Below are 24374 nucleotides of genomic sequence, written 5' to 3'. Positions count from 1 at the left end.
TTAGGGGGCAACCCCCACAATGGCAGAGCTCATGCCACCTAGGTCCCTTGGCCGGTAGTTAGCTTCAAACAAAGCACCCCAACCTGACAACTCAATCTGTTGGTGAGTAGTTATGCTAAGGCCCTCGCCAAAGCTCTTAGCATGGCTGAACGCCGCCCCCCTAGGGTGCGTTAAGGGGGTGCCCCAAGGTAAGCTTGCTATGTGAACTTGCTGACACTTTAGCGAGATGAGAGAGGAGAAAGAGAGTGTAGGTTGTTTGTGATTGGCTATTTCAAATTTTTAATTTTTATTTTTTTCTTCCTAAGGCATATTGACACACTACAACTTTCTAACATCATGTTATGCTTACGTGACATGTAAAAAATGATGTGGCAACATATCATACACACCCCTACTCCCTCTAGTCTAAATGAAATGTTAGGTGCAAAGTGCGCATATATGTATCATGTGAACTGCACACATATGTGGTACTCCTACTAGGACTTCCATTATTATGTTAGGTACTCTTTACTATACATACCCACTAAAAGTTTGCCCACTATACTTGATTCAGTTTTAATTTTTTTTTTAATTCAAATATTTGATTAGAGTTGATATCTTATTCATTTTAACTTTGATTTTGAATATATAATATATCGATTTTTCAAAGGACAACCCAATAACAAACTTTGATTTTGAATATATAATATATCTTTGCAATACAAAGCTTTTTCAAAGGACAACCCAATAACAAATATCCAGCTTTCCACATGTCCAAAGTCGGTGAAAATTCACATTTTCTAATTAAAGAAATTCATGTTTTTTTTTTTCGGTTCGTAAATTGGTAATCATACACAAAGTCTTAGATTTCCACTCCAACATATATAGAAGCAGATGTCTGATGTGGGACACTAAAAAAATCCCATGAGAAGGATACTCAATGAGATCAGACTAGATGCATAATGAGATCATACTAGATGCGTTGAGTCTTGTGCCGGACACCAACCGATATTAATGTGTTGTTGAAGATTTTTTTTCAAAAGACTTTAAAATTATTGAGACTAAGTCTAACCCATATAGAATAATAGCATATATAATATATATCATACTTTATCACAAAGGTTTGAAATTTCGGTCTAATAAAATGTAAGTATTTATTTTGAAAAAAAGATATATTTTTATTGAATTGGAACCGATTGAAATCTTAAACCGATTAAGAAATAATACAAGGAGCAAATTGTCAATATGTTCAAGCTAAGAGGAAAAAAGTGTAATTATACCGTCATCGAAGGTCCAGAAACGAAAAATGGTTCGTTGTCATTTGTCAACACCATTTTCAAACTCACGACTCGTGAAATCTCGATTTGTATGAATTCTGGAAAAAACTCCAAATTTAAATTTACTTTGCGTTGTAACGAATTAGAAAGAGCAGGTTTCCGATAATCGATCTCAAAATCCTCGATTCGTGTATCGATTTTCTATACAAGAGTTGAATTTTTAAGTGTGATGAAGGATTCTTCGGGAATCTCGTAGAAATGGCGGATCAGACGATCGAGAAACGTTCGTCTGAAGTTGATGATCATGAGAGAGAGCCGAGTAAAAAGAATGACATTACCGAGGATCCAGAAACCTTCAGCTGTATGCTTCAGCCCTGTCCTGCCGACTCCGATCCTAAATACGTCGGAATTCGCCGCCTTCTTCTCTTTCGGAAAGCTCAGTCAGGCGTTCTTCGCCGAAAGGTACACTTTATTAGTCACCTATTTCAAATGAAGACATTTTGTTACAACAAATGTCAAACCTCGCCGGAGGATGTCGATAGGTATCCTTATTCCTTAGTTTGTCTTACCAATAGAACTCGGAATTTGACGAATAATTTGGTGAAAACAGCGACTTTACTGTAACTGCTTCCTTCAATGATCAATGAATATAGCTGTGCGTATCTGTTGTGTGTAGGACTGGAGATGCAATGCTAAAGGCTATGTAGCTTATCGCAATTTCATCAACAGGCCAGATAATTGGTTAAATTCGCAAATACCAAGTCGAACTAGCACCCCTGGAACCAGGTACCTCAACTTACTTACTTACATACTTACTGATTCCTTCTTTGGTTGCTCCTTTGAATTTATCAGATGCAGAAACACAAATATCCTCTGCCATTGTTAGTTTGTTCACTAGTTAGACTATGGTTTGTAAAGTTGCAAGCATATCATCAAAGAATTTGCAATGATTGGCATAGTATTATTTGGAATTTTTGTTTCATATAGTAGTGACATGACATCAGGCTAATTTACTCATTGGTTCACCAGTGGTCGATGGGTACCATCTCCAACTCCAAGTCAACTATCTATGGCTCTTGAGGTGGAAAACTGGTCCACTGGTAGCTGGACTGGTATGAAGGTTAGTTTTACTCCTTTTTTCAACATAACTACATTGATAAAACAGACATATTGGATTTGGATAATAAGTCTTGAATCTTGATGCACTTTTTTATAATCTGGTTTATATTTATGCAGGATCTACGTGATAGTCAAACACCGAGTCATAATACTGTTAGTAGTTTTGGTGTAAGTTCAACTGAATTTGAACACCCTCGTCGAAAAACTGAACATGCATATTCGTTTGTGGGAATGCATTGCATCTTTGATGAATGCAAATCAATGGGTAACTTCCGTTATGAACCTGTTCTTCTCATTTCAAGTGATTACTTTTTCTTCATGGAGTGATTGTTTCAATTCTACATATATGCAGTTACTGTTATAAAGTTTGGGCATATGAGTTCTGATGTTCTTGCTTATGGAGCAACAGATGGAACATTAACAGTTTGCAGTGTCTCTGATCCACCTTCAATCATGAACAAATTGACTGGGCACTCAAAAGATGTCACAGGTTTGATCAACTGGTACTGGTTCTTTAGTCTTTCCTTTAATATCTCTTGATTGAAAGGGGCTATTAATCATGTGTTGATGTCTTTTTTTTCATCTTTAATCTCATTTTTCCAGATTTTGACTTTTCATTGAACAACCAGTACATTGCATCATCTTCATTGGATAAAACTGTCAGGGTTTGGGATATACCAAATGGCCTTTGCATTCGAGTAATATATGGAGTTACTTCTCAGCTTTGTATTCGTTTTCATCCTGTAAGTAACTTTCTCTTATATTTATGTTCTTATTCCTTTATTTTTAACCAACATAATAAACTTAGGAGCTGTTTCTTTTTTTCCCTAAATGAATAATCATGTATGTATGGATAAAGTGATGTATGAATAAACCATCTGAACGAGACTAAATGACCATTTTACCCTTACATTTCAAAAAAACAAATTTCACAGTATTCACGTTAGAGGAGTTAGGAAATAAAAAAGAAGGGGCAAATAGTAATTTTTTTTTTCTTAATAAATGCAGGTGAATAATAACTTCCTTTCAGTTGGCAATGCACAAAAAGAAGTCTCGGTAATTAATTCATATCCTTCACTGCTTCTTTTATTTCTTTTAATTAATTAATTAATTTTATTTTTACTATTTCAGATATTCAATTTTAGCACGGGAAGATTAATAAGTAAAACAGTTGTGGACAGTGAGGTTACGACTGTTGATTATGACCATACGGGTCAGTTTATTTTTTGTGGGGATGCACAGGTGAGCTTTTTATTTTCTATTTTTTTTTATAAACTTCATTTTCAAAACTCTTTCATTTATATAAAAACTGTTGTTTTATTTATTTAGGGATGTATATACACAGTTAAAGTAAACTCTCATCAAGGTACTTTATCACGCTCACATCGCACTAAAACTAGCAGCAAGGAAAAGTCAGAATTCACTACTATACAATACAGAACATTTTCTTTAATGACACAAGGTCCTGTGTTATTGGCTCTTACACGAGATGGAAATTTGTCTTTCTTCAGGTTCTTAATTATCTGATTTAAAATTAATTTCATATGTTTAAATTTGATGAAAGTAAGTTGTTGTTTAATTTTTATTTGTTGCAGTGTTTCATTGGAGTTACAAGGCTATTTGACTCTACAATGCTCCCTCAAGTTGGCCCCACGTCTTCATAGCATTCGTGCTTCTTTTTGTCCATTGCTTTCCCTTGAAAAAGGGGAATATATAGGTATATACAAAATGACTTCAAAATTTGGACTGAATTTGCAAGTTTGAGTAAAGCATAGGGACCGTATTCGTAATGAAATGCAAACTTAAGGACAACTTAAAATTTGGGACTGAGCTTGCAATTTCGAGTGCAGCACAGGGACCAATTTTGTAATTTACTCTAGTATTATGATCATATTAGAAAAAGTAACAAAAGTATGTTATTTTCCATAATTAATTACCGCTGGAGAGAATTGATAATATGTTCCGAGAGTAATTTACATTTTTGGTCCCTGAGTATAGTTGAGTTTTTCAATTTTGGTTTTTGTGATATTTTTAGTCCCTATGTCAAGTAAAATGATTATAGTTTGGGACCAAAATTGCAAAAAAAAATCGGATATATTCATGGCCAAAAATAGTCATTTTACTTGTAACAAGGACCAAGAAGGTTACAGAAGCTTAGAAAAGGACCAAAATTGCGAAAACCAGATATAGTTAGGGGGGGAAAATGTAATTTACTGATACAAGGGTTTTTGTGTGTTAATAAGTGATTGGAAGTGAGGATGCAGCTGTGTATTTCTATGACTTAACTCGGCCGAAGAATACATGTGTGAACAAACTACAGGGACATGGATACCCGGTGATTGCAGTTGCATGGAATCATGGTGAGAATCTTTTGGCTTCCTCTGATTTTGGTGGCACTGTAATTGTTTGGAAGAGAGAAAAATCAAAGCAAAAAGAGGTCACCTAAAATAAAATCTTTTTTTTTTTTTTTTTTTTCTTTTCAAAACTCTTTTTCTGATATCTAGATCAATGTAAATTAGGTCATTTTTAGATAAAATCATTAAGGTAGTTGAAATACATATTCTCAATACAACAGTTTAAAACATGTATTTTTTTTTTTATAATCATCGACTTCAAGTAGGCATTTCACCATTGTCTCGTGACCCACTTCTGTCCTCATTAGTTATTCCCCATGGAAACCAACCCATACGTTAACTTTTCTCCCATACCCATTTCCCATTAAAATCACATAAAGGGGTAATTTATCCTTTAATTATATACTATTAAGGTATTTAATATGACATAATTTCTTCATTTACTTCTATCTGTTGCGTCCATTGTAGCATCTGATATGACAGAATTACCTGACTGAAATACACCCTAATGCTGTAATGTAAACACATAAAAAGTTGTGGCAGTTGATACAATTAAAAGATAAATGGACTAATAAGTAAGTTGTATATTATTGGTGGTCATTTTATGACATTAACCTATTAACATTTTTGTTGCATTTCATTTTAGGATGCACATCATCAATTCATCATACTCATGTATTTTGCACACGAGTTCGCAAAATTTGAAGTTATATATTTTCATCCAAAGCAGTTAAGAGAGAAATTACAAAATACTTTATGAAATTGTGAAATGCTTTCAGAATAAAGCTTATATAGTGGGGGGCATTTTAGAATTTTGCAATTTGCAAAGAATGAAAAATTATGATCATAGTAAAGATGGAACTGGGTTGAAAGATCCTACGGTAATCAACTAGTTTGTTTTTTTAAGAACTATAATTTATCTCAAAGATTAATTATGAAACATGTTCATAAATTATTTTAACTTAAACTTTAGATTTCAAAAGATCTATATGTCAAAGGTCCAACAAATATGTAACACAATAAAAATATATCTGATCAACAACATCTATCCGTTCACAACTTTTAAAAAAACATAGATATTAGGTCAAGAGGAGTACCTCCACTCCACCACATCTCTCTCCTTCAAAGTGGATCCATATTTGAATGAGGCAAGATGAATCCACCAAGTGTTAACATTCTTTTGCTTGCATATATATAATATTTTTGAAATAATAGTTTCTTTCAAATGATCCGACTTAAATAGATTTATTTATAATCATTAAAACCGTTAATAATAAAATTGAAACTTAAGTTAAATAAAAGTTTTGATAACAACATATGTTTCTAACCTAACAAGACATAATAGAACAAATTATATTGTTTTTGTGATGCACTCAACTATGACTCATATCTGGTGTCAACGAGACAACAAATGCAACTTTTGTCTCATCCAAAAGAGTTCAAACACCGTGGGACATGGACTCACTTTCTTTTCTCGTTTGTGCAAAAGACATAAATAACTTCATTGTTCTAAAATAGCCCTAAAAAGTTTGTCCAACTGAGTCTAAAACACAACCTTAAAGATAATAGAAGACATGTCTTAAATGTAAACTATAGAATTGATCATTTAACATGGACTTAACGGATGTACCATTATATTAATCAGTTGAGGGATCAAACACGCAACAAAGCTACGTTTTAAGGACCATCTTTGCAACAAATGAAAATTTGGACTCTAAAATCCAAAATTCTTGGCATACCAAAGGGACCATTCCTGTAATTTACTCAAAAACTTATAACATACACTGTTACATTAAACAAGAAACTTAACTTACTTCAAAAACATAATCATCATAGGCCACCAAAGTACCAAACTCATAAAATTCAAACAAAATCAAATCATATTCACAAAGATTATGATAATCAAACCCTAGTTTCCATCTCATAAGTCACATCAACCTACTGTTGCTGCTATCTTCAACAAGAGTTTTAACTTTTAATACAGTAAACCTGTGCATATTACCTTCGACGACGTTTTGTCTCCACCTGAAAACCCCATAATCATAAACATGAAAATTTTAAACTTCATATACTGTTTTTAATTTTTAATTTTTTTTATCATGATATGTAATTGTGGGACAAAAATTTACCTTCATGGTTGAATTCCTGGAATTAGCACGAGGGTTTTGGAGAATCCTTTGTTCTTTAGATGAACAACTTTGACAAAATAAGTGTTCAATTCTTTTAGCCTCATCCACTGTCATGTGTAAACAAGCAGGATGAAACCTGAAACCAAAAGGGTATCAAAGTTTAAAAACTAAAAATTATCATAATCCAAAAGTAGATTCATGGAAAGCATATCAAGATTCAAGAGAATTCAAACATTTGGTGTTTTAATCTTGTTATTTTTATCCCCAAAATGTTAACTTGAATGTGACTTACCAATCAGTGCAGCCACCACACTGGATCATGAAGTGATCAGGATTGTAAGGCATTTCACATGTGCAGTACCTGTCGTATTAACACAAATTAAACAGATTAATCAACAGCATATCTATGAACTATGAACTAAATGTATCTATCAATCCACAACTCTTCGAATTTAGTCATACCAATCTTAAGTTAGGAAAAGCACACAGATTCAGAAGCCCTGATGTTTGTTATTTTGATCCTGTTAGCATTAGGTAACTAGCAGTGTATAAAGTTTGAAGTTCAATCCAAAATCCCTAAGATAACTTTTTTTTTTCCAACAAATTCTATCCAAATGCAAACAATTTCATCAACAAAGTATGGAAATTATGAAAAAGGATATAGCAGAAACATACACTGCTACGCTGTTTGGACTGAAGTCTCCGGTGGAAGAGTGATACTCAAAACGACAGAAGAAATCGTCGTTGCCAATGCCATCGAGTGATGTATAGCTCTTGAAAGTGTGAACCTTACACTTGCCTTCAATTGTATCGGGGCTTTGAACATCACGGTGATCGGAAATGAAAACTTCTTTGCTTCCGTGAAATGGTTGTGTGCCGCCTTTTGATTCCTCCGGTCGGTAGTACCACCGGATGTGAACTTTCACGTTGCTTCCGTTGTTGTCGGATACGATCTTGTCCACTTTTGCTATGTACGATGGCTTCGAAGGATTGGGAGATCGCATGAACACGCAATCGCCGGCTGATTCGAAGGGAAAAACAGAAATTGGTTAGAAAAGAATGAACTTTTTAGAAAGAAGAAAAGAGCGATGAGGATTGATTGAGATGAAACTAACGTCTTATGGATTCGTTAATGGCTTTGACGGTGTAAGAATCTAGGGTTTTTCCGTTGCCGCGGACTTTGGCCATGGACTGATGCATGACTTCAAGCAGGCATGAAACACGATCAAAAGACAAAAGAGATTGCGTGTGTGTATTACTCAGAGTTGAATTTATACTTCTTTTGTAATAAAATTAATACAAAACTACATATATGGTCCTTGTGTTTTATAAAAAGTAACACATTTAGTCTCTAATTTTTTTTTGTAACGAAGATGGTCAATGGTTTCAATTTCTTACATGGTTGGTATATATATATATATATATATATATATATATATATATATATATATATATATATATATATATATATATAAAGGGATAGAAACCACACCCTATAAAATGAATTGACTCCACATTGTTTATGTGGAAGTTATTTCCACACCAAAGATACCGTTGTCGTTTGTTCATGGTTTCCATCGACTCTCCTTCCATCATCAACATTGTTTCAATTCTACAACACAGAAGTCTATGTTCAATCCATAAATCATTCCTACACCTACGCTTCTACAATTACAGGTTATGGTTTATCCCCTAAAATGTTTCCACACCCTTAGATATCACAGCTTCAAATAGTGGTGTAACATCTGAAACCCTAAGGTACTAAAATTCATTTATTTATTTAATTTGCATTATGACGATCCTCATGACGTTAGATCTTGGGAATCACGGCGTGAGGGACCATTGACTTGTTGACACATATTTTGGAGACTCAAGACGTGAGGCATAAGGTCTCACGACGTGAGCATGGTTTAATGACCTCAAACCTTAATTTTCGAGTATTTAAGAGAATGAGAGGCTAGGTTTATACATCCTCAACCTCTCTCACCCTCTAAGCCTCTGGAAAGCCCTAATCTCAATCCTCTTGAAATCCTTAGGCATTTTTGAGATCTTTGAAGCATTATTTGGTGGTTTTTGGCTCTTTGAAGTGGAAGAAGACCTTGGTTGAGCAACCTCTTGGTGTTTTGGCTCCTACCTTGCAATCACTTGGAGCTTTTGGACCATTGTAAGTCTTAAAGCTAGGACCTTTTTACCTTTTTCATTCTAGATCTAAGTTATAAAGTCCTTTTTACATGATTAAGTCTAATTGCTTGCATGTGTTCCATAAAGTTGGCATCTTTATGGATCATTGAGTCATTCTCTATAATATAGTTTTTGGATATGAGTTTTGGTGTAGTTTGAGACTCAAATTTTGAGTTTAGATCTCATTTTCCCCACTTTTGGCCTGATAAGAGCTTGAGTCATGCATTCGACATGCATGACTGAAAAGTTACGATTTTTATCATCCCTTGGGTAAAGGAAGACCCTCTAGAAAGTCCCAAGTTATGGCTGTAAGGAATAAGAGCTTAATGCTTGAAGTTGGTCAGTACAAATCTCACGACGTGAGGATTAAGATCGCTGCGTTGTGAGAATGTTGGCCATCCCGACTATTTTGTTTGTATTAAGTCACGACGTAACTTAGGGTTAGGTCGCGACGTGACAAGGACTGGAACCTTCTTGATGGGCTGAGTTGACTTGCTGAGTCGGGATTGGGTCGAGTTGGTCCTTACGACGTGACCATGGGCTGGTCATGACGTAAGGACCAGTTGTTGGAGTTTAGACCATTGACTTTGAGTCATGTTGGATCATAGCATTTCTAATTTGGGATTTTTGTCTAGCACATTGGGCTTCCTTGGTTTTGTAACATCCGGTTCCTGGTACGTATTTAAATTCAAGTAAGTTCATGTTTTGCTCTCGGACTCGGCGAGTTGGAGGCCCAACTCGTCGAGTAGACTCGATTGTTGACCGGGAAGTTTAATGATCTACTCGACGAGTCGGGAGACCGATTCGACTAGTAAAAGTTGTATGGATGAAATCCTAATATTTGGGGTTTTCACCCTATTTAAACAACTTATAACACCCCAACCCAACCTCCATTATTCCTCCCAACCCAGAGAAAGCCCTAACTCAAACCCTAAGCCTCTTTTGAGTGTTCTTTAGCTTTTTGGTGACTTTTGTGTGCATTAGAAGTTGGAAGAGAAGAAGGAAACTTGGGAGTTCAAGTGGAAGCTATTAAATCCAGAGGTTTTGCTTCATTCTCAGTTCATTTAAGGTAAAAAGCTTAAACCTTGACCATCTATCTCTTAGGTCTTGTATTGGGGCTATTTTCTACCCTTTTTATGAGTTTGTGAAGTTATAATTGGATTTTGTGAGTGTGTTTGGAGTTACACTTCAGATCTGGAACTATTGAGGGTTCCCATGGCATAAAGGTGCCAACTTTATGGCCATGGGAGACCCATGCTTCTTGTATACCTCTTTTTATGGCTTTTGAGCCAAAAACCCCATGCATGGACGTCAAGATTGGAACTTTACGTATAAAATGGACCTTAGGAGGTCAGATCTATGGTTTTGATGCATTAAAGACCCCTTATAATCGACTGAATAGTTTTGGACAAAGAGGGACTCGACGAGTCGCTTGGCTGACTCGGCAAGTCGGGTCGCATTTCCCCCTGAATGTCTTCTGGTAATGGTCTTTGGTTAAGTGGAAGGAACACTCAGCCTGTTCGGGGTTTGTTATGGACTTGAGGATCGAAGGACTTGACAAGTTCAAGGAGGAACTCGGCGAGTTCAAGGAAATGTACCAACTACATGAAGACGGAACCGACGAGATTTAGGATGAACTCGACGAGTTATAGACTGAACACCTTCATACGGATGAAGATGGACTCGACGGGTTTAAGGAAGAACTCGGCGAGTCAGTTGAAGAAGGTCCCTATGTTTTGTTGAAGGAGAACTCATCGAGCTCTTGCTAGACTCAACGAGTAGGGATGGGATTGTAGCCTTTGGTGGACGTGGGGGCTCGGCGAGTTGGTGGACCAACTCAGCGAGTTGAGTAAACCATAGGTTGACTGTGACCAAGGTTTTGACCTTGACTTTGACTTGAACTTGAGTTGACCCTGGTAGGGGTTATGAGTATGAAACGGTAACTTAGAAAGGATGTTGTGTATGGATTGAGGAGTTGAGAAGCATTAATTTCCGTACCGAGGACATTGCAGACACTACACGACATTGAGGTGAGTTACCTTCTAGTAGAAGTGGGTCTAAGGCACCAAGGCCGATCCACTAGTAGTTGATTATAACTGAGATGATTATCTTTGTGATAATTGTCTGGTTTGCTACTACCTGATGTGTTCTATATGCTAGTATGATATACTATAAGTGTTAGTGGTAGTATGAGGGGAATAATCCCATGATTCGGTCGTTAGGACCGAAGGGTAGGTCGGACACCCCAGATATGTTTGACAACATGATTATGATATGTTATTATGTGATAGTGGTATGGAAAATAGTCCCCGTGACCGGGTGAGATAGACCGTAGGGTAGTCAGGCACCCCAAAACGGCCAGACACGGGTAAGGCAGCACCCCAGAATGGCTTGACATGGGTAGGTCAGCACCCTAGAATGGCTTGACATGGGCAGGTCGGGCACCCTAAAATTGTCTGACAGTACGTGTGATTGTATGGTATATGGTATGTTGGGGGAACTCACTAAGCTTTATGCTTACGGTTTTCAGTTTTAGTTTTAGGTACCTCTTCATCTAAGGGGAAGGAGCCGACAGGGTAGCAGCGCATCACACACATATGATTCCGCATTTGAGAACCCTGGGATTGTACTTTGACATCATACTATTTAACATTAGGGTTTTTGAGACATGTAACTATGGTTTTGTGGTTTGATGTGATATCAATACTGTTTTTCCTTAAACAATCTTACAAGTAATATAAATTAAAACAAAAATTTTTGGTCTTGATTTTTGGGATGTTACAGGTTTTAGGCCCATGATGGGTTTTGGGCCCAATTTGGAAGATTGGGCCATGATTGGACTTTGGGTTTCCATTTAGGATTTGAACCTTTTTAGTAGTTGGGTTGGGCCTTGGCTTTGAGCCAAGTTAGAAAAATGTTAAAATGGTCTTTTACCCTGATTTTGGGCTAAGCAACTTAAATTCTTGATTTCGGGTCAAGATGCAATTATTAATTGGATATTATCTTGTGATAATCGCGCGGGGATTTTCCGGACCAACAGACAGAGATTTGTTGAGTGATTCAATAGCTAGAGGTGAGTTTCCTCACTTGGTTTAGTGGGTCGAAGGCACCAATGTCGGTCCATGGTTGTTATGTTAGGATGTCGGATGTCTGCGTGACTCTTGCATGTGTTATGTGCTTGTATGTTTACCGGTCGGGGCCCGATGACTATTTTGTATGATATGTATCTTTGTGATTATTGCATGTGTTATGTGTTTATATGTTTTATGTATATCGGGCGCGGCCCGATGACTGACAGATCTGTATACCGAGCTAGGCTTGATGCCGAGCGGGGCCCATTATATGATTATTATGTATGGTATGTGGTATTTTGGGGAGCTCACTAAGCTTTGTGCTTACGGTTTTCAGTTTATATTTTCAGCTACTTTTAGTTTCAAGGGAAAGAGTTCGGGATGACTGCAGTGCACACACCACCTTGTTACGCATTTTCATGATTACTCTGATGTTTTATGATGTAGTTGATACACTTTGTTCTACCATGGTTTTTATGATGATGTTTGGATTACAGTTTTATTAATTTAGAAACGAAAATTTTTTGTCTAAATTTTTGGAACGTTACAAGTGGCATATCCAAAACAAAATGTATGGGGCAACATACATGATTTTAAAGGTAGCACGCCGAAAAAGTTACATCATTTTATAAAATTTCAAAAAAAAATTACATTATGCCAAAAAATTTAAAGGGTAGCACGGCTACCCCAAGCAATCATGTATGGCTTCAAACCAAAAGTCAATTCCACACCCACATATTCTTTAATTATAGGTTGTTCAAGTCGCATCATATTATCAAGTTTTATTAGTGGTCGGAGGTTTCGAAAATACGAGATTCAAGCGTATGGTGGTGGCGATGATTAACGACATGGGTTTGGAGTTGCAAAAATCGTCGATGAGGCTTCCAAAAATCACTTTAGTTTGGAGTTACATAACTACACAAAATGGGTTATTCCGAAACAAGTTTGCCACTTTATTATCTAATTTGTATGTGTTCTTTATATATATGTGAAACTTTGGACGGTGGGTTAATGGAAATTGTTATGGTTTAGAAAACTCTCAATCATTATACTTTTTCTAAAAAAAAAAAAATTCGACTGTGATGCATTCATACTTGTAGGTCATGGGCTCAGACACAAGTCTTCCAAGGTTTATAAGTCTATACTTATGTACTTACATACCCATTTTCCTTTCATTCTCCCAACCATGTGGTATAAACTAAAAACCCATTAACCTATTTGTTAATTTCTTTCAAACACCTCGTTTTAACATATAGTTTTTTCATTCATTTTTAATCTATTTTAGAAGTGTGATATACCAAAACGAATGTATCACGGAGGATAACACAAATATAAACCGTTTGTCTAATTTTAATAATGTTTAAGGTTCACAAATCATTCTCAAAAGTAGGAAACGGTCCACTTTTGAAATTGGTTAAAACCAATTTTCCAACATCGTATTTTCGGGCTTTGTTTCACGGTTTAGTGGTTGTATCATAATGAAATTTTGAAAAGGGTATAATCACCATAAAGCGCATTTTCCATAAATAGATATTAAAAAATAATATTTTTTTAAAGAAAACCAAAATGATCATCATATTTTATAATCATGTTTCAGAATGCATTATGAATTGCAAACTCAAATATTATGGTCACTTAGTTTAAAGTATCATATTTTATAATCATGTTTTAGAATGCATTATGAGTTGCAAACTCAAATATTATGGTCACTTAGTTTAAAGTTGTACGCTTTAAAAAACCAATGAAAAACTTTGAAAATTTTCGTCGCAACTCTATCTCATTATTCTCTATAAATAGTTTTTCATACGAAGAACAACTTCAAATATGAGGAAAAGATATGGAAATTACTTTTATCTGAATGGTTGGCACTTGAGAAAATTGAAATAAGTTCTTCTTTATCATGATTTTGAAAGCATAAAAAATAGATTTCTAAGTTCGAAACTCTTAAACAACAAAGAACATGCTCGAAACGTATAGGGAAGAACATCTTGGAAACTAACATATATACCACCTCTTTTTGATTGTTTATATGCCTTTAAAAAGGTTTATTTCTCAAACTCTTTATATTTCCGCATCTATATTTGTGTGTCATTTTGTAGTTGTCAACACCAAGACTTGCATCATTTTATATTCATTTCTAAAACAATGTTGAAGTTTGTTTCTTTAGAACTTTACTAAGGGACTTGATAGTTTCATTTTATTTACTTCTTTTTATAGTTTATTTTAGCACATTCCATCTCATTTTAGTTAATCTTCATGCATATTTTCTTTTTTTGTTATTTTTCTCCTTTATCGGGTGCTTTCCAATCTTTTGAGCTTATTTGCAGGATTTATCGAAGACTATTTGTCACTGGAGGTATGAAAGGAGTGCGAGACTTTTGGAGGCTTACGGTTTTCTTGTGGACTTGAAGTGGTGTGATTGGGCATGTTGTCAACATAATCAAAGGAGCAAGTGGGCTTAATTTTAGATGAAGAACGATGATGATGTGAAGAGAATTTTGAGCTATAGAAGATCAAGGAAGCAATGACCCATATTGGGAGAGTCAAGAAGACACAATTGGGCTATCAAGAACCTTTACATGTGGGTTGGACCAAGAAATAAAGGAGCAAAACTAGAAGGCCAATCAAATGAGCCAAATGGCCCAGAATCCACGCGGTCTGCGTGGATTTACAAATGGCCCGCGTGGATCGCACTGTGGAGAATCCGGATTTTGACTTTTTGACTCTATTTTGGAAAGTTTGGTGGAATGCTTTTGGGGGACTTTTGGATCCTATTTTTGAACACTTTTACTGGAGATTTGAGGCATGCTTGGCATCTAACACATGGCAGAACAACACTTTTGCTCTCTAGAAGATTGGAAGATTTAGAAGGTTGGAGCAATTTTTCTTCCAACTTGCATCTTGAACAATGTTTGGTATCACTAAACTTTCTTGTATTTCCTTTATTTTGGCCATGCTTGGCTAGACTCATATTTGGTTGACTTGGATGTAATTGCTTGAATGTTTTGGTTATTTTGAAGAACTCTATGAACTTGTGTTGAATATCTATGATTATATTTTCTATAAAAACTTCCTTCATGTTTATATATCTCTAGTCATGAATATTAATATATGAATGTTATTTTTGTTGGTTAAATTCTTGGCTAAGTAATGGGTCTTCAATTTAACAAGCAACAATTAATTTAAATGTTTGTTTTCATTTCATTGAGACTAAGAAAATATTTTCTTTATAGTGGTAATGAAAGCAATAGATTACTCTTTGGATTTGGTGACTCTTAAAACCTAATGCTAATTGATTTTCACAAAATTACATGCTTCATTAGTTTTGTGACTTTGATTTAGGAAATGTGCTATGAGCTTCTCTAGTCATTTTAATATAAAAGAAGAGTTGAGGCAAGTTATGCTTATAAATTGCTATAGCCAAGTTAGATTATAAACACAAGTATTGCACCTTGGTATTCTCATGATTGTTTAACCAAATGTTCAAGTAATGAAAGTCCAAAATTAACCATCTTTATCTTATTGATTTTAAATCAAAAGTTTCTTTTGTTGAATTGTGTTTTTAAATGTTAATGTAGTTCTAATTTTATTTTAAACATCTTAAAATATCAAAATCCCCCAAATTTTATTTTGTTTTAGTTTTACAAGTGTTTGTACACAAAGATTATCATAGAAGTAATAAATTGCATCCTTTACCACTATACATTATTTTAGTGTGTAATATTTAGGGTATTTATTTTATTGGCCTCGACAACCACCATGACTTTTATCTAAATTTTTGATTAAGCCTCATTAATCTTGTTTGTGTCCTGATATCGTTAGAAGGATGCAAATTGGTCCCTCCATAATGGAAATTCAAAGTTTCTAACCCTACATCAATTGATTGTCGGAAGTAAAATTTCCAAACATCCTAAACGCTATAGGTTGAATTTATGTCTAAGCTCTACCAAATTGAATCTTGTTTTTCACTTTTATCATCATATTATAATATCAAAAGTCTAGACATCGACTCCTTTTAGTTCATGAGGTTTATGCAAAACACTCATTTCCAACAACCATTCCATACAATTAACTTTTTTATGGTATCTTTTGACTTTTATCTTGTATAATCTTATACCTTATAAAAATTACATCTTTTACCACAATAATTTTAAATAATCATATATAACGTGGGATACACATCTCAAAATTCGTATCCTATACTTTTTGACATCTCTCGTAGAGTTCTCAATGAGCTTCACAACACCTATTTTCCTTGTATATATATGATCTTCACTTTAACGTTCTTCTCATAATAGAAATAGTCGATGGATCACCACCCATTTCTTCAAACACAACTATCAAATTTTGTGTTGGCTTTAACCATGATCTAGGGACATGGTACCTACAAAATTAAAACAAAAAATAAATAATACATAAATTTAAGACTTAAACATGAGACATCTGTTATCAGATAATACTATCAATAATACTATTAGACAGTTATGTGGGGACATAATGTTTTATTGATAAATGAGAATGGTTGAGTTTACCATCTTTGAGTTGGTTTTCCGCAACGAGTTTGACACTTGGCGGGCCGAAAAGTACCAGCATAATTGCAGCCAGTACAACTCCCTTTTGCACGAATTGTCCAATATCTTCCTATGCTTTGACCATTGATCCATACTTGACCCTTTCCCATTCTCTTCATGTCAATAGCTAAAGGCTCAACCCCTTCTGGCGCATTGAAATAAGCCTGCATGTTGACTAGTCAATGCAGTTCGTGCATAATTCTGACACCAAAACTTTCCACTAAAACAATTTATTGCTTACATTTTTGGTCTATTTTAATAATAGACCCTTATTAATTTTGCAATTAATATAACCAGATATTTTTATTTATAATAACTATAATAGCAATATATTTATATTTTTCATTGATAATAGCAATTTATTTTATGAATTAAAAAGATAGAAAAAAAAGTAGTGTACCTTATACCAAGTAAGTGGCCTATGGTTTTGTTGAAGCAACGATGATTCAATCCAATCTACTGAAGAAACCCCCGTCGGCGACGCTAAATTTTGCGATTCTCCCTTCAGGCCTACCTGCAAAACCAAATCGGAATAACAAAAAGGCGAAATTGAGCTCCACCGATCCTAGAAAAACACGACGGAGTTGGAATTTTGAGATTATGAAACGAATTATCGAACGAAATAGACCTGGTATGACCATTTCTGCCTGGAAATATCCCTCGATCCACGATCTACTCCGTGTAACACAACAGGTCCTAAAACTCCGGTCTTCCATAGCTCAAAATGTGGCCCGTTGTTCTTCGATCACAAAGAGTTATCGTATTTAGATTCGTGTAAATCAATCGAAGAAGATAGAATGAATTTGGAGTTAAATCAACTTACTTGTAACCCAACGGCGACACTTAGCAGCGAGATCTTGTTTATTCCGGCGTGTAGATTAGCGTTTCCGGTGAACTTAACGTTCTTATTTTCTGGATTTCCGAACGCCGATCCTGATAAATTCGCGTACAAATTACGAACAATTCAACAAATTCACAATACAAATTTGAATCTGAGTTCTATCTACATGGCAATGCTATCGGAGTTGTATAGTACCTGATAGCTGGCCATTGATGAAAACATGTACAGCATGGCCTTGGGAATCCACTGTTAGCGTCGGAACAATATTCCCGTGTATTTCCCATGGCTTTATCACAACACTAGAAATTCAAGTTCGAGAATGTAAGTACAAATTACAATGCAGAATGTACAACAACTATAATGGATTTTATCACAATACATAATATACAGGTTTTAATACAAGAATTATGTTTAAGAAAATAAATTTTTCTAACCTGGTTGAATACCAAAGATAATCACTTGCATCTCTAGTTACACTCAACTGATCCAACAAACCAGAAACTATCATCTTTGATCCAATATCAACAGATGAAACATCTTCACTGAAAGTTTGCCATGGAAGTCTATTCACATGTGTTGGCAACATATTTACAAGAGATGTCTTTGATCCAATCTAAAAAAATGATCAGAAGTCAGCTTTAGGTAGTTGTAACTCATGCATGATTCGTTGTACTAACCTGAGCTGTATTGAAAGCTACATTTTTGCAATCAGGAAGAATGCTGATTGACCATGGAGGCAGATTGTAATGCATGTTTCTGAATGTGACTGTTGTGGATGAATTGAGATGATAATTGGCTAAAAATGCAGCACAACCTCCGGTTTTTGAAGAAAATACATGTGCCTGATATAAACATGTTGAGATTTTTTAGTAGTGAAAATGTTTTATGGTAAAATACATAAAAACATTTGTATTTTAGTATATCTTTTTTTAAAAGGTTAAAAGATTCTAATGGTTTAATATGTACATATATAGCTAATTAGTGTTTTTCTGTATTTTCAGTTAATAAGATTGTAAATAGTTTTTATTCTACAACAAACCTGTTCGTAGGTTCCTAAGGAAATAAAAGTAGGATCAGCTGAAACGAGAGCTCGTTCACTTAATTTTATAGCTTTATGAAGCTCCTTCAAGTGGTTATATTTTGGTTGCCTTAGCAAACCTGTGTTTACAAACAAAGGCTATATGTTAGTATTTTTACTATTTAAAGAACGACTTAATAGATAAAGTTATGGAAATGAACATTTTACACCCTTTACTCCTAACTTTTGACAAAGTTACCTTTATCTTTTTAACTTCCATTTCCATTTGGCATCATTTTCTCAAATATGTTTTGACATTATTTATCCAGACAACACTTTGTACAGTATAATTTTATTACCGTATTCATCTATAGGAGCATCATAATCGTAGCTGGTAGTGATGAACGGGCCTCCGGCTGTCCTTCCAAAATTTGTTCCTCCGTGATACTATTTAGTATAAGAAAATTGGATTAAGTTATCAATGAATTTTAATTTTTGGTTTCCATTTAGTCTATGGAAAAACATGCTAACCATGTAATAGTTCGTGAACGAGCCTCCCTTTTGAATGAATCGGGCAACTGCAAATGCCAGATCTTGAACGGGTCGATGGGGAACCGGTCCACCAAAATCCGAGAACCTTTAAAGAATAAAATTCCAATTACTGACAAGATCCTACATTTGAAATTGACTTTTAAAGTTATCAAAATCATATCTATTCCTTATTCTTCTACATTTTTACACCATTTTTTTTTCTATATTGAAATACTTATTATACCACTTCATTTAGTTTTTAAATTCTCCTCAAAAATCAAAAAATTCATATCAAATTTTAGAATCGAAAATTTCCAAGTTCGAGTATGACAAATAATCGAGAATAGAAGTAGTAGGATTTACCATCCGCTCCAAGCCTCCGTCCACATTGTAGGTTTTGTTTCTTTGTTATTTGGAGAGAAATAATCACAATAAAACCCATTGCAAGTATTTATCTGTCATAAAATCCAAAAAAAAACATAAATCTACGGTACCAGTGAAAACATGTTGTGTCAAATCAAACACAATGGATTTAGCAGACACAAATGTATCTACTATCCATATTTCATATTCTTAGATTCTAGTATTGGATTCGTGTCCAAAACTGGACACGAATCTTATCCCCATTACTCCAGATGAAATTGAAAAAAATACATACAATAGAATCGGGGGCATCATCTTGCTTGCACATGACCCATGGGACACCGGTGTCCAATCCAACAGCCATTTTGGCAGCCCAAGTCAAGTAAGCATGACCAGCTGCACCATATGCTTTGCTTTCTGCCCCATATTCATTTTCTATCTGTCCACAATTACCAAATTCAATTTTAAAATATTTATATCCTTTTTGTATAAACAAATTGGAATCTTCGATTTTATAAATAAATAAAAACAAGAAATCAGAAACTTACCTGAGAGAGAATAATTGGGCCACCTTGTGACTCGAACAATTTTTCATACTTCATCATTTGCACTATTTTTGTGGTGAACTTTTGCATTGCCATCTACATCACAACTTCTGATTAAAAAATATATACATATTTTCAAGTGATTAATTCTTTTTTTAAATAACAGTATTTATTTCTACTTTCTTTTTGCATTAAAAACACTTCAGGCATACACACACATCCCAATAAACGATGTAGTTTTGTCCTGACAATGTCAGCATCTATGTAATAATATAATACAAACGCAATTAATTTTCGACTTTAAGGAAAAATGAGACACCTTGAAAGGTTCGTTATCAGTTCTAAAGCTGATTCCAGGAACATACTTCAACCAAACAGGAAAACCTCTTCAAAAACATTAAAAATCATCATCAAAATCACTAAAAACAATTTTTTTTTTTTTTTTAAAAAGACGAAATTTGTTCTTGAATCTTGATAAAGTTACCCAAAATTCCACTCTGCACAAACAAATGGTCCAATTCGAAGATGCATATACATCCCAGCTTTCTGAACCAGTTTCACAAACCGAATCAAATCATATCTTCCTTCAAAATTATACTGCAAAATTCAAATCCAAATCCGAATCCAAATTCATCAACGTAAAGTTATCAAATCAAATAAATGGGAAACTATTAAAAAGGAAAAAAAGAATAAAGTAAAGAAAAAACAGAGTATATATACATTTCCTGGAGAAGGTTCATGTCCATTCCAGAAAACATAAGTATCGATCACATCAAGTCCTCCATTTTTGGCTTTTAAGATGAGATCTTCCCACATCTGCAACAAAGTTCGGATTGGATTTGAGTAATTGTTGAAAGAATGGGATTGGAAGTCAGAAATGTGAAGAACAGAGAGATTACTTCAGGGGTGCTTCTTGGATAATGTATAGAACCAGAGATGAGGATTCTTCTTCTGCCATTGATGATGAGAGATTTCTTGTCGTAGGTTACGCTGCATTTTGTGAAGTCGATACATAGCAGAAATGAAAGGATGAGTAGTGAAACCCATTTGGAAGCTGAGGTAGCTGCCATTTCTTTCAACTAGAGCAAGATGGAGGGCTTTTTCATATATTTATATAAGATGCGAAATAGTTTTAAATGCGTTCAATTAATATATATCTTAAATCGTGTAATGTAATTTTTATAATATTTTTTCATTTTATATAAAGTATGAGTACTTAAATACAACATATTTAATACTTTTTAAGATCTATGTTGTTTTAAATCATTATTTAAAATGTTAAAAAAAAAACTCATAAATTAAATGTGTGTAGTCTTTGTATGCAATTAAAGCACTTATTTTTGTATGCAACTAAAATGTTCTTGTGGTTTGTCCGAAAAGTTTTGGACTAATATTACTGGTCCAAAATAAGTATTTTGTTGTGGTTTTGGTTAAAAATGTTTCAAAAATATTTAAAATGACAAATCATATATATATATATATATATATATATATATATATATATATATATATATATATATATATATATATATATTATGATTTGTTGTATGAATATAACATTTGTGGGTTTGAAAAAACCCAAGCTTAGACTTTCTAGATCTAAAGATGGCAGCGAACCTAGGGTTTGATATAACTTGGTGACTGACACTTGGAAGCCAACATCCTTCCATTAGTTGACGTATTTCCCGAATCTAGCCCCAACCCTCGTCATAGCTTCTTTTATCTATGTATCTCTCTACCTCATCATATTTGTGTGTTCATGTAACGGTTTATGGAGACCTTGTTACATCTAGGTCTTGTGTGGTAGGTATGTTCTTCATCTATTTAAGAAAAATCAAGACTTGTTGTTCACAATTATATATTTATGATATTTCTTTCCCTTGATTTCTGAACTTCATGTGTTAGATATGAGATGAACACAAAGATTAAATGTGAAAAATATAGGATTTGTGTTGAATCTTTTGGTTCAAATCTCCATCTTATCCATCCTTGTATGTATGTGTATTAATCAGGAAATGCAAGATGGTGGAGATTTACAAATTTAATAGTTCTCTAGTTTGAGATATGGAAAAATTGTGTTTGAGTTCATCATATGGCAACGGCGGCATTGATCGGTGATGGTGGAGACGACAGCGTAGGTCGGTGGTGGCGATAATGACGGTGATGATATTGACTGATGGTGGTGGTGGTCTCTTAACTCTTAAATAAAAGTATTGTAAGAAAAAAATGGGTGCGGCAAGATAGTATTTTATTATTAATTTATGTAATAAAAAATGAGTAAACAAAATTAAAAAGGTAAATCAATCATTTTTAATATTTAAAAAAAAATAACCAAAGACTACAACAAAATTCATATTTTGAACCATTGTTCATTTTCTTAAAAAATTTGTACAAAGATAATAATTTCGGCAAACCATACGATCATATGGATCACTTTTACCATTTAGTCTTACAAAAATAAAAATAAAAATATATTCCCTGCCAATAGAGAATTGGAAATCGTACGTAACCAAAGAGAAATCGTTAAACTCAAAAAGAAATTAAATATTGTGAAAATTACTTTTTTTTTTTTTTTGAGTGATTACTTTATTATCATCCAGCATGTCAATCTAATATCATTTATTATCTTTTAATTATGTCACATCAGTTTTGCAATATCAGGTAACTAATCGAATACCCGCACATTGCCTTTGATATAAAAAAATATTTTATATTAAAAATAACTAAATAATTATTATTAACAATTATATAATAATTTCATAAAAAAATATAAAAAATAATTTTTAGTATTGTTATTATGTTGAACTATATTATAAGAGATAAGGTTATATTATAAGAGATAAGGTTGAAACTTGAAGTTGTTTTGCGTATACAAAGTTATATGATTAAAATAGAAAAAAAAAATTAAAATAAATAAATCGTTATTGTTATCTATTAAATAATAATTTCGTATTAAATTAAAACGTTTATATTAAATATTTTCATTATGTAGAAAATACGATAATAGAAACATATTTTTATCTATCTTAAATTTTGTCATTATGTACAACATATGATAATAGAGACAACTTTTTATCTTAAATAGTAAAAAAAATGTTTTGTATCATAAATATTACCATAATTATGTAGAACATATGATAATAGTAACGTCTTTTATATGGTTAAAACTTTAAATTGTATTACATACAGGGTTGTAAAACTTGACTAACACAACCAAATATTCGACATGTTACTTAAACTCGGTCTCCAATGGAAGCAAGTTTGCTTAACTCAGCTAGAAGACATTCGGATCCTTATTAAACTCGATCCAAATCTAAAAAATATGGTCCAAAATCATTTTCGAAATTCTGAAATTTAATTGGTCACTTGTCGACAAAAACAATCTTACCAAAGAATACACTCAACGCCCTACAAAGTTATATGCAAGGAAGATCTCATGGCTTAGTCCATTTGAAATAGTATTTATAGAGAAAAATACATTCTCTTGTTTACTCTCACGATCAATGTGGGATGAAGACATTTTAATTAAACTCGTTTCTTTATGTTCCAATAATTTCATTTTGTTAAATAAAATATTAAATAATAAAAATAAAACGTTATCCAGAAAATTTGTTGTTCAATAGTTTCATTTTTCAATAATCTCGTAAGCTGCTATAAAAAAATTAAGTTTTTATTGAATAACTTTTTGTTAAATCCTAAAATCATATTTTCAGTTAGGTACTTAATATAGAATGTTTGTTTATATGTATTTTCATGATTCAAAATGTCATTATAAAATGAATTCATTTATAAAATATAATCGAGTATATAAATTCCGTGCTTTTGAATCAAAGTCATTTTTCAAACAATTATAATTTTATGTTTAGGTAGATTTTTTTATATTTATATAACATTATGTAACTTATAATATTATTATAAACAATTTGAATAATCATGAGAGTTTCAAATGTATGTGGTGAAAGGAAAATGCTTTATTTATCGGTCCAAATTGATCAAACTCGAACCGATTCAGCTTAATATACCAAACTACATAACGTTTTTTCTATTGAAACCCGGTTTGTATATATTTTGTGTTCTTGAATCAAATTTATTTTTCCAACAATTATAATTTTATGTTTAGGTAACTTATTTATAATATTATTAGAAACAATTTGAAAAATCATGGGAGTTTCAAATGTATGTGCTGAAAAGAAAATGCTTCCTTTATCGGTCCAAATTGATCAAACTCAGACCGATTCAACTCAATATATCAAACTACATAACGGGTTTTCAACTGAAACTTTGTTTGAACCTAAAAAAATCTTGTTCAAAACCATTTTCGGGATTCTAAAACTTAAATGGACAGTTGCCAATAAAGACAATCTCACAAAAGAATACCCTCAACATCCTAAAAAG

The 24374-nt window shown here is 33.5% G+C and overlaps 3 protein-coding genes across 3 annotated transcripts; 1 reads left to right on the top strand and 2 right to left on the bottom strand.

The window, feature by feature from the left end:
* Positions 1-1310: 1310 nt before the first annotated feature.
* Positions 1311-5073, top strand: LOC145004160 (uncharacterized). Its single transcript, XM_078963051.1, has 11 exons — positions 1311-1718; positions 1933-2042; positions 2286-2376; positions 2493-2640; positions 2728-2865; positions 2979-3118; positions 3384-3431; positions 3507-3617; positions 3705-3886; positions 3971-4092; positions 4619-5073. Exons 1-11 carry the CDS (start codon positions 1515-1517, stop codon positions 4819-4821), a joined length of 1497 nt encoding a protein of 498 aa, XP_078819177.1. The 5' UTR covers positions 1311-1514; the 3' UTR covers positions 4822-5073.
* A 1392-nt stretch (positions 5074-6465) lies between these two features.
* Positions 6466-8109, bottom strand: LOC145005152 (chromatin remodeling protein SHL-like). Its single transcript, XM_078964202.1, has 5 exons — positions 7974-8109; positions 7534-7879; positions 7151-7219; positions 6859-6994; positions 6466-6754 (listed from the first exon to the last, which is right to left on the bottom strand). Exons 1-5 carry the CDS (start codon positions 8056-8058, stop codon positions 6728-6730), a joined length of 663 nt encoding a protein of 220 aa, XP_078820328.1. The 5' UTR covers positions 8059-8109; the 3' UTR covers positions 6466-6727.
* Positions 8110-16068: 7959 nt separating this feature from the next.
* Positions 16069-21085, bottom strand: LOC145006360 (beta-galactosidase 3-like). Its single transcript, XM_078965446.1, has 18 exons — positions 20879-21085; positions 20700-20795; positions 20464-20576; positions 20299-20365; positions 19983-20075; positions 19730-19873; positions 19435-19526; positions 19072-19177; positions 18900-18987; positions 18562-18680; positions 18200-18364; positions 17957-18135; positions 17718-17821; positions 17505-17614; positions 17310-17420; positions 17082-17195; positions 16643-16845; positions 16069-16494 (listed from the first exon to the last, which is right to left on the bottom strand). Exons 1-18 carry the CDS (start codon positions 21047-21049, stop codon positions 16383-16385), a joined length of 2187 nt encoding a protein of 728 aa, XP_078821572.1. The 5' UTR covers positions 21050-21085; the 3' UTR covers positions 16069-16382.
* Between the last annotated feature and the right edge of the window lie 3289 nt (positions 21086-24374).

The sequence above is a fragment of the Lactuca saligna genome, chromosome 7 (assembly GCF_052625555.1).
Source record: "Lactuca saligna cultivar CGN05327 chromosome 7, ASM5262555v1, whole genome shotgun sequence".
Lineage (NCBI taxonomy): Eukaryota > Viridiplantae > Streptophyta > Magnoliopsida > Asterales > Asteraceae > Lactuca > Lactuca saligna.
This window is presented reverse-complemented; position numbering and strand designations above follow the sequence as displayed.